The following is an 11,570-nucleotide window of genomic DNA, read 5'->3' on the forward strand; positions in this document are numbered from 1 at the left end:
ACACACATACACTACAGGCCAAAAGTTTGGACACACCTTCTCATTCAAAGAGTTTTCTTTATTTTCATGACTATGAAAATTGTAGATTCACACTGAAGGCATCAAAACTATGAATTAACACATGTGGAATTATATACATAACAAAAAAGTGTGAAACAACTGAAAATATGTCAAATTCTAGGTTCTTCAAAGTAGTCCACCTTTTGCTTTGATTACTGCTTTGCACACTCTTGGCATTCTCTTGATGAGCTTCAAGAGGTAGTCACCTGAAATAGTCTTCCAACAGTCTTGAAGGAGTTCCCAGAGATGCTTAGCACTTGTTGGCCCTTTTGCCTTCACTCTGCGGTCCAGCTCACCCCAAACCATCTCTATTGGGTTCAGGTCCGGTGACTGTGGAGGCCAGGTCATCTGGCGCAGCACCCCATCACTCTCCTTCATGGTCAAATAGCCCTTACACAGCCTGGAGGTGTGTTTGGGGTCATTGTCCTGTTGAAAAATAAATGATGGTCCAACTAAACGCAAACCGGATGGAATAGCATGCCGCTGCAAGATGCTGTGGTAGCCATGCTGGTTCAGTATGCCTTCAATTTTGAATAAATCCCCAACAGTGTCACCAGCAAAGCACCCCCACACCATCACACCTCCTCCTCCATGCTTCACGGTGGGAACCAGGCATGTAGAGTCCATCCGTTCACCTTTTCTGCGTCGCACAAAGACACGGTGGTTGGAACCAAAGATCTCAAATTTGGACTCATCAGACCAAAGCACAGATTTCCACTGGTCTAATGTCCATTCCTTGTGTTCTTTAGCCCAAACAAGTCTCTTCTGCTTGTTGCCTGTCCTTAGCAGTGGTTTCCTAGCAGATATTCTACCATGAAGGCCTGATTCACACAGTCTCCTCTTAACAGTTGTTCTAGAGATGTGTCTGCTGCTAGAACTCTGTGTGGCATTGACCTGGTCTCTAATCTGAGCTGCTGTTAACCTGCGATTTCTAAGGCTGGTGACTCGGATGAACTTATCCTCCGCAGCAGAGGTGACTCTTGGTCTTCCTTTCCTGGGGCGGTCCGCATGTGAGCCAGTTTCTTTGTAGTGCTTGATGGTTTTTGTGACTGCACTTGAGGAAACTTTCAAAGTTTTCCCAATTTTTCGGACTGACTGACCTTCATTTCTTAAAGTAATGATTGCCACTCGTTTTTCTTTACTTAGCTGCTTCTTTCTTAACATAATATAAATTCTAACAGTCTATTCAGTAGGACTATCAGCTGTGTATCCACCTGACTTCTCCACAACGCAACTAATGGTCCCAACCCCATTTATAAGGCAAGAAATCCTACTTATTAAAACCTGACAGGGCACACCTGTGAAGTGAAAACCATTTCAGGTGACTACCTCTTGAAGCTCATCAAGAGAATGCCAAGAGTGTGCAAAGCCGTAATCAAAGCAAAAGGTGGCTACTTTGAAGAACCTTAGAATATGACATATTTTCAGTTGTTTCACACTTTTTTGTTATGTATATAATTCCACATGTGTTAAATCATAGTTTTGATGCCTTCAGTGTGAATCTACAATCTATATATTTAATTTTCTATTATTATACAGAAAGGGGGGTGATTTAAACTTATATATTTTTTTAATTTTTTTTTTAAATTGTGATCATTATGTGCCTCATATATGAGCTTATTAAAAAAATAATAATTTTGGTTTATCAGGAATTTATTATTAGCTTATTTTGCTCACTTCTTATCCTGGCCTGCCATCTGGTGGCCAAAATAAGAATTGCAGTTTTAATACTGTTAGCCTACTCCTTAAGGGAGCATTCACACGACCGTAAGTGTTTTGCGGTCCACAAAACACGGGGACCGGCCGTGTGTGTTCAGCATTTTGCGGATCACACCTGGCCGGCGCTATATTGGAGAATGCCTATTCTTGTCGGCAACTGCGGACAAGAATAGGACATGCTCCATCTTTTTTGTGGGGACACGGAACGGAACAACGGATGCAGACAGCACACGGTGTGCTGTCCGCATCTTTTGCGGCCCTATTGAAATGAATGGGTCCGCACCCGTTCTGCAAATTTGCGGAACGGATGCAGATCCATTTATACGGTCGTGTGAATGCTCCCTAAGGCTTACAGTATTCAGCTAAACTACCTATGCCCGGATTGGACACACAGTGCATAGGTAGGAAGCATGGAAGCGCGAGCTTCGAGGTTTTGTGCATTTAGGTGCTGTGATCTCACTTGATCACGGCATCTAAAGCATTTAATTACCGCGATCAGCATTATTGCCAGTCACGGTAATTAGCCGCAGGTCTCTGCTGTATGAAACACTCCATTGTTTCATTCCGCGGCCCCACAAAAAAGATAGAGCTTGTCCTATTCTTACAAAATACAAAGGATAAACCAGGCACTCAAATATGGAGTGAATTGATCAATATTATTTATTCCCACAATAGTAAAATAAAATATACCTATAAAATACAATAAAATCACTTCAATACACTAAACAAATAGCAGCAATAATAGGTATATATTCTAAAATCACTGTAAAATCACTTCAATACACTAATCAAGTAGCAGCACTAGTGGGCATATATTCTAAAATCACAAATGCGGCTTAAAATACTGTAGTCATTATTCCAGTCTAGGAAAAAACGCAATTCCGTACTTTGTAACAAAGTCTCATGGGCACTCCTCAGTCTTGAGTCGGTAATAACAAAGTGCAATTGTGCACAACGGTGGCGTCCCACCTAATTGAGCAACTATGTTGCTTTGTTTTTCCTAGACTGGAATAATGACTACAGTATTTTAAGCCGCATTTGTGATTTTAGAATATATGCCCACTAGTGCTGCTACTTGATTAGTGTATTGAAGTGATTTTATTGTATTTTACTATTGTGGGAATAAATAATATTGATCAATTCACTCCATATTTGAGTGCCTGGTTTATCCTTTGTATTTTGTAACTTCTTTCTGTGACTGGGTGGGTCACATAAACCAAGAGCACCTTGAATCCATTACCCAGCTGTAGTTATCCACAGATACCGCTTTCTGATTTCACCTTGTCCTATTCTTGTCCGCGTTACAGACAAGCATAGCCATTTTCTATCATAGTGCCGGCCATGTATGGTCTGCAAATTGTGGAACGCACATGGGCTGGTATCTGCTGGTCATCTGAACGAGCCCTCTGGGTACCTGCACACGCTGCACATTACATTCACGTGAAAAAACGAGAGTGATCCGGTACCAGCAAAGTGTAGGAGATCTGACAAATCCCAAATACACTTTGGGGGAGATTTATCAAAACTGGTGTAAAGGAAAACTGGCTTAGTTGCCTATAGCAACCAATTGCTAAATCTCCCCCTTTTATGATTTTTTTTGACTCAGTTGCATGTATAATCCCCCCTAACCCTGGTGGTCACTTGAGGCACAAACACTAGACAAAAACACCCTGCAAACAGACACACACAGCTCTGCTACATGAACCGACAGACATACACATTCTGCAAACAGACACAGCTCTGCTACATGCACAAGTAGGCATACACACTACGTGTAAGAAGCACAAATCCATCCCGACCTATACATACTGCAATATACTTGTACAAAGACAGCTCCGCTACATGCCCCCACACAGACTCATTGCACAAGTCTGACCTCTTCTACGTGCAACAAGCACTACAACAGCTCTGCTGCGCACAAAATCCACACAAGCCGCAAGTACAATCCCATCTCTGTTGGCCTACATACTGCACTCCTGTGTGCAGAAAGCAACAAACACAGCTCTGCTACACCGCGCATGGTACAAGTACAGGGGCAGCTGTGCGCGGTTCACCAAGTACACAGAGAGCTTTGCCTGCGCGCACAGCCGGTTGGTGCCTCTACACAGACAGCTCTGCTACACCGCGCATGGCACAAGTACAAGCTGCGCGGTTCACCAAGTACACAGAGAGCTTTGCCTGCGAGCACAGCCGGTTGGTGCCTCTACACACACAGCTCTGCTGCCTGCAGGCTACGAGCACAATATGCGCTCTACTGACACATGAAGGGAACAAAGCGGCGCTCCAAACCCAGTGACCCGGTCACGTGACCTGGCCTCATCCATTCCCACCTCTGTATTGTCTGTGAGGCCATGATGCTGGAGGAGTGGTGGCCATTTTCTTGTGGCTCATAGGATGCCTCCCAGAATCCCCTGTGCTTCCTGCTGTATGCTTCCAGTTTGAGGGGATCATTTATTGTTGTGGTGGAGGTCCCTTACTTATCAGGACACCAGGTAAGAGACTGTAAGGGGAGGGGGCACATATTTATTACATTGATGAACAGAGGAAAGAAGCTGGACAGTTATATCCACAAGATAATGAATCAGAGGTGGGGGTATCACAGCACAGAGAGGTCATCTTCAGGGGGACCGCCTAAGGCTGCATCGCTCCAGGGAGAAATGGCGCGGTCCAACGAAGCTGCTGTTTATGGTAGCCTGTAGTGTTCTGTCTATAGTATGCTGGCAGGGGGGCCGCAGAGGGTCCGCAGTGACTGACCTGTATTCTGTGACCAGACCTGGACATCTTGACAGTAAAAGGGTTTACAATCCGGTTTCGTAGTCTGCTGGGGGTCTAGGGATGCTAAGGGTCACCTGTACCACCTTACTAGATTGTACAGGTAGCCACCAGAGACTACTGTGCGCGTTTGGGGTGTGTTAATTTATTCACGTGTCCAGGTTCATATTAAGGATGCAAAAGTCAGGACTGCTTAGCGTCCGAGTTTTCTATCTGCAGAGGTCCAAGTTCATGTTTTTTCACCGAGGATGACCCTTTTTTTTTTTGTTTTTGTAAAAATGTTTTGATTTTTCTCTCCACACGGACCACACACGTATTGTAGCCATAGTTTTAACTGGCTCATTGAATAGGGCACGTTCTGTCTGCAAAAAAGTAGTGCATGACACTGACCTTGTCCTACGGACGACGGTTGATGGGGGGAAAAAAAATCCTGATGTCTGAATACATATACTGAATTCAGTGGAGAACACGGATAGCACACGCATGTGGATAAGGCTGCATCCCCACCACTGCATTTTGGGTCCGCATAATTTTTTGCAAATCGCACATGGACCCATTGATTTCTATGGGGCCACAAAAAATGCGGATAGCACATGGATGTCATCCGTGTGCGGTCATGTTGGAAATTACAGAACATGGCTTTTTCCGGTCCGTTTTGCAGACTAGAGTAGGCATTTTTACAGAAGGATGCACACGGGCCGCATCTACGATTTGCAGACCACAAAACGGATACGGTCGTGTGAACAGGAGCAGATCCTTCCCTTATACCTTATCTCTGTGGAGGCTTCACTTCTGGTTTTGGATCACAATCACTGATAGAAGTCGCTGATCAGTCACTGATGTGTGAAAGCGCTATGTCCGGCCATCACATCCACATCCCTACTATCGGTGAGGTTGTCAGAGCCCTTCCATAAAATCACATTGACTCTTCCATATCTCATCGGTAGATGATTACATTTTCGAACCCCTATTGAATGATCCAGAGCGAGGCATGCTGGGAGATGTAGTCGTCACATGGCCAGTCCACTGAAGGCAGGGGATAGTAGAGAATGTTGTTTGGTTTTATTATATTCAATTCAATAAAAATAAATAAAAAAAGTTTCTAATAATTGGCACGGGAGGCCGAGGTAGTGGTCACTTCTAGGTCCTAGTGCCTGAGAAGGTCCACATGCCTTTTTACCATATAAGAAGATACCAATATTATAATCATCATATGGTAGCTGGGCACACACATTGTATGAGGGCCATGAAGCTTCTGACAACTGGTGCATTTTCTTATAGAGTTTGACCAACCGCAGATGATGGATGAACATGAGGATGAGGTGGCCAGCAAGATATTACGCCTTACCCTGGAGATGATCTGCTTGTTGACTGGAGAGGTGAGGCATTCTGGGAATATTAAAGGGAACCTGTCATCAACTTTATTCTGACCTCACTGAGGGCAGCATAACATAGTGACAGAAATGCTGATGTCAGCGGTGTGTCACTCATGACCTAAAAGTCAGTGGTTGTTGAGGACCAGCATCATAATCACTGCAGCTCAGGCCTTGAGAAGAGTCACATCTACCTGAGAAGAATCATGGTTAGTCACGATCTCCTGCTCTCCTCGTCCATCTGCTGATGATTGGCAGTTCTCTCCTAGAGAGAAAGGGAGAAAACGTAGACGCCGGTCAGTCATCAGCAGGTGGGCAGGGAGAGCAGGACTTCATGAATAACCAGGACTCTTCTCAGGTGGCCCGTGACTCTTTTCCAGGCCCAGTCTGCAATGATTGGGATGTTGGTTCTTGGCAACCACTTACTTTTAACTTATAAATGACAGAAATCACCTCACCTGTCTCTACTTCATTCTGCTGTTAGTATGGGCAGCATAAAGGTGATGACAGGTTCCCTTTAATTTCACCTGTCACATTATGTCTGTAATGTATGTAGTGATATGGGTCTCTCCATACGTAGGACTATACTGTAGTGAAGAAGACATCTGGTGAGTGTGTAACCTCCGTCAGATATCCCTGCCTGCCAAAAGTACGGAGCAAGACCCAAAAATGTCAACCGTCACATAAGAGAAACACTGAGCAGAAGCTCCTAGAACTGACCAACAAGATCACGGAGCTGCTGACAGGAGAGGTGAGCGCTGCTGGGAATACTGGGACATTATGTAGTAACAAAGGATGAGGGATGTGTATGATAACTATATCATTTCGTCAGGTTCCCATAAGATGTCAGGATGTCACTGTCCATTTCTCCATGGAGGAGTGGGAGTATTTAGAAGGACACAAGGATCTGTACAAGGACATCACGATGAAGGACCACCAGAACCTCAATTCACTGAGTAAGAGGAAGTTAATCTTTGACTTTGAAAGCTGCATTATACATGTGATATATTGGGTACTATAGCAGGGGCTCCAGAAGAATAATGGTGCACAGATGCAGCTGGAAACAAGTTCCATGGATCTAATCCATGAGCAGGTCAGTCACCTAAAAACCATAGGGTTTCTGCTGTGTAGTCCACAGCAGAATCTGCCGTGTGCACTAGCCCTAAGGATTCCATTCTGACTGTAAATGAACAAAGTGATCTGTGTTTAGAAAAGAGCAGGAGGTCTTAAAGAGGACCTTTCACCAGTCCTGACATTACAATATAAGTACCTGGCACTGTGGGGCATTATTAGTAGATGTCATGGCTGCCTTTTTTTTTTTTCAGGCCGGCTACTCTGTTGCCCCACTGTGCCCCCCAGTTCTGATTTTGCACCCTGTATGCTAATCGATAGCATTGGTACAGGGAGGAGGAGACACCAGCTTCTAACTCTCTCACAGCAAGGGAGAAAAAAAGCTATCTATTAGCGAACAGGGTGCAAAATCAGTACGGGGGGCACAGCGGGGCAACAGCACAGCCAATCTGAAAACAAAATGACAGGCATGACATCTACTAATAATGCCCCACAGTGCCAGGTACTTATATTGTAATGTCAGGACTGGTGAAAGGTCCTCTTTAAGGTCACCATTCACATTAGAATATTATTGTCTGAACCCAAAAGTGGGACTGGTGCAACCAGCTGAAAATCTAATGTGTATGAGGAGCTTTGTACTGTTCCCTGGCAGATGTCGGGGAAGAGAGGAATTGGCATGTAGAATTTCAATGCCCATTCTTATTTTCCCTCCCTGGGATAAGACGCCATCCTCAGAGTCCAGCAGCAACTTTCTCCCATCTCCCCCTCTGTAAAAACAAAAAAACGAATCGAGCACAAGCCAAGTGTGTATGTGTATGGGGGGGGCTTGAGATGGATAATTTTAGGCCGAGAGTTATTGAAGATGTATGGACAGATTTGATGGAAAAGATTGTAGGGGGGCTTCCGAAGGGTAGGCCATTAGTATCTGATAGGGAGGGGTCCAATACCTGGCGGCATCCATTGGATAACAGTTGTGCGTGGTGTTTCAGCTCAGCGCTATTTACTTGAATGACACTGAGCTGCGCCTAAGCCATGTGACCGATGAAGAGGAAGCAGTGCGGTCTCTTCAAACAGCTGATCGCTGGGGGTGCCAAGAGTCAGACTCCCACCGATCAGGTACTGATGTCCTATCCTGAGGATAGGTCATCAGTATTAAACACTTAGACAACCCCTTTAAAGGTAGCGTTTCCCAAATGAACATTAGACAATTAAGGCTACTTTCACACTTGCGTCCTTCCGCTGTTTTGCCGTATCGCCGGACCGCTGCTCCGTCCCCTTTGACTATAATGGGGACAGGGGCGGCGCAGTACGGCAGTTCGTGGTCAGAGACCGTCGGATATGCAGGACTTTTAGTCCGGCGGCCTTTCGTCGTGCACTGCCGTACTGCGCCGGAGCGCTGCCCCCGTCCCCATTATAGTCAATGGGGACAGAGCGGCGAAACAGCGGAAGGACGGATCCGACAGGGAGACCAGCCTGCCGGATCCGTCCTGCCGCAAGTGTGAAAGTAGCCTAAAAAAATGCGTACGTACCTCTCCATTAAAATCCATAGGGGTTATGGTTATCTTAAAGTAAGACTACCAAGACCTTCTTCAGGACATTGTTTAGCATCCCATATTTCTACCTGTCTGATTAAAATGTCAGATGATAATTGGAGTGTATACAATACAAATAAAATTTGTTGTTTCTTTTAGATGTTTCTGAGAATAAAACATCTCCAATAGGATTTCATGACCCAATATCTTCTTCCGGGTCTATAAAGAAGCAGCCCAGATCGTTTAATCCAAATCAGATGACTGAAATAACATTAACTGAAGAACTTTCCTCTGATTCTGATAATATACAATCGAATAATGAAGATCTCATTCTCCACGATGTCGATAATGTCCCCAAGTATATATCCATTGATCGTACACAACTATATCCATCTTCTGTCACTGAAAAAGAGCCCGTCTTATGTTTCATAGATTCAGAACATCATACACAGCATCTTTCTAGTATGGAGGAATCAATTTCAAGTCAAGAGGGAAGCCTCGAAGATGTCAATATTCTTACCTCCAGTTACCCATCTATACATATCAAGGAGGAATCATCATGGGATGAAGAAAATTCTATTTACATACCCACAGAAGATATACAGTATCCATCTAGTCATATTAAGGAGGAACTGGTCTCATGGGAAGAAGAAGAGGACAACAATGACATATATATCCCCACAGACATAACAGAACAATATCTATCTACTCATATAAGCATGGAATCAGTCTCATTTGACGAGTTAGCCTATCATGGCTATAACCAGTTCCCTAAATATCAAAGAACTTCCACGAGTGAGGCACTGTATGCCTGTACTGAATGTGATAAGTATTTTCTAAGCAGTTCTCAGCTAATTATCCATCAGAGATCACACTCCAGACAGCATTTCTACAACTTTGCTGAAAAGGGCAACATGGTTCATCAGGGGAAAATTTACTTCAATGAGCGACACTACCAGTGCACCGAATGTGGCAAACAATTCCTTGAGAAGGGGAAGTTAGTTCGTCATATAAAGTCTCACACAGGGGAGAAACCATATGCATGTTCACAATGTGATAAAAGATTCCTCGAGAATTGGAAGTTAATCCGGCACCAAAAAACCCACATTGGAGAGAAGGCCTATTGCTGTTTTGAATGTGGAAAACAATTTTCAGAGAAGATTATGTTACTTAATCATCAAAGAATTCATTCAGAAAATAACTCTTTTACGTGCTCAGAATGCGGAATTGATTTTATGGATAGGTCTTCACTTCTGGTCCATCTGATGACGCACACAGGAGAGAAACCTTATGAGTGTTTGGAGTGTGGGAAACTTTTCGCCTACAAGTCCTCACTCTCTCAACACAAGATGATTCATTCAAGGGAACGCTATGTTAGTTCTGCATGTAGCAACCAACTTATTGATTTCCCAGAGTCTTCCAAGACCAAGAAAAATGAGATTATCGATAAAGCCCATGAGTGCTCTGAATGCAGAAAGTGTTTTTCAAGCAATTCCCTACTTGTCATCCATCAACGATCTCATACAGGGGAGAAACCATTCAAATGTTCCGAATGTGGGAGATGTTTTGCCATCAATGCTCAACTTGTGAAGCATCTAAGGACTCATACGGGAGAGAAGCCATTTGAATGTTCTGAATGTGGAAAAGGCTTATCATCAAATGCTGAGCTTGTTGCCCACTGGAGAATCCACACAGGAGAGAGACCTTATAAATGCAGCGAATGTGATAAATGTTTCAATATGAAAGCATCGCTGACTGAACATCTAAGGACCCACACAGGGGAGAAACCCTATCTGTGTTCTGAATGTGGAAAATGTTTTGCAGGAAAGTCAACACTACTTAAGCACAAGAAGATCCACAAAGAAGAAAAGGAACAGATATGTTCCTTTTGTGGAATGTGTTTCATGGATAGGTTCTCATTAGCCGCGCATAAGAGAACTCACCAGATAATGGATAAAGAGGTCAAGCTGTATATATGTTCTGAATGTGGTAAATGTCTAAGACACAAGTCTTCCCTTGTGATACACCAGCGAAGTCACACAGGGGAGAAGCCATTTGCTTGTCTTGAATGTGGCAAATGTTTCATAAGTCAGTCGAAACGGGCAGCTCATCGGAGAATCCACACTGGAGAAAAACCATACGAGTGTTCTTTGTGCAATAAGCGATTCAGACTTTCTTCACACCTCAGTAGACATAACAAAATCCACATACAAAAAAATAATTTGTGATAAATGCTTTGATAAAACCACTTCACTTTCCTTGGGCGTGTTGCACATCTAGAAGAGAAAAATGTCTGAACAAAATCTAAATGATCTTTCTTTTGGATGTTCACCAAGACTAGGTATTATGTGAGCCACCCTTTGGTTCAGTAGTCCATTGAAGAGAAACTGCTAATTCTTCTTTGGATTCTATGTTATTTAGTTACAGATGTTACTAGGATAAATGCAGAGATAGTGATAGAAAAGCACTGACTGTAGTATTTTGTGTAGCACTGATGAGAGAGGCGGACAATAAACTTGAACTTTTGACTAAACCTTTCATAAAAGGAATCAAATCAAGAAGGGTTTTTTGCTTTGCTTCTGTGTGATGATCACATGCAAACAAGTGCAGGAAACCCAATTAATAGTTTCTATTGTATTGTGAGATTGCCTCTTTATCAGGTAATGTATATAAACATAATGACCCTGTATCATCTTCATGCAGAATTGGCTGGAACTACAGCATGATGACACCTTATTAATAATAGATCTACTACTAAAACTTTTTGTAACCTAACAATAAAAACAACAATAAAATATATTGCTGCATCCTACTCTGAGGTTTCTAGTCAACTCCATTTTATATGTTCTGATGCCTTCTCCAAAACTGTCAATTAAAATTAATTCCTGCATTGGTAGCCATACTGTCTGTCCAAGTGTTCCTCAGCTCACTTCAAAGGGGCCAAGCTGCATAACGAAGCACAGCTGCAAATGTGGACAAGCAACTGTTCCTCAATAACCATCGAAGGGTCCTTGACTCTCCAGACGATGATCTTGGGAGTCCT

At 43.5% G+C, this 11,570-nt stretch overlaps 1 protein-coding gene across 1 annotated transcript; it reads left to right on the forward strand.

The window, feature by feature from the left end:
• The first annotated feature begins 4,071 nt into the window (after nucleotides 1-4,071).
• Nucleotides 4,072-11,326, forward strand: LOC122942313 (zinc finger protein 569-like). The gene is made up of 5 exons (XM_044299858.1): nucleotides 4,072-4,271; nucleotides 5,833-5,930; nucleotides 6,505-6,675; nucleotides 6,757-6,880; nucleotides 8,687-11,326. Exons 2-5 carry the CDS (start codon nucleotides 5,850-5,852, stop codon nucleotides 10,753-10,755), a joined length of 2,445 nt encoding a protein of 814 aa, XP_044155793.1. The 5' UTR covers nucleotides 4,072-4,271; nucleotides 5,833-5,849; the 3' UTR covers nucleotides 10,756-11,326.
• Nucleotides 11,327-11,570: the final 244 nt, after the last annotated feature.

The sequence above is a fragment of the Bufo gargarizans genome, chromosome 6, assembly GCF_014858855.1.
Source record: "Bufo gargarizans isolate SCDJY-AF-19 chromosome 6, ASM1485885v1, whole genome shotgun sequence".
Lineage (NCBI taxonomy): Eukaryota > Metazoa > Chordata > Amphibia > Anura > Bufonidae > Bufo > Bufo gargarizans.

Excerpts from the sequence above, each read along its gene's own strand:
- LOC122942313 (XM_044299858.1), top strand. The coding sequence starts at position 5,850 with ATGATGGATGAACATGAGGATGAGGTGGCCAGCAAGATATTACGCCTT. Across the intron at positions 5,931-6,504 it reads TCTGCTTGTTGACTGGAGAG|GACTATACTGTAGTGAAGAA; the intron begins GTGAGGCATTCT and ends CTCCATACGTAG. Across the intron at positions 6,881-8,686 it reads CCAGAACCTCAATTCACTGA|ATGTTTCTGAGAATAAAACA; the intron begins GTAAGAGGAAGT and ends TGTTTCTTTTAG.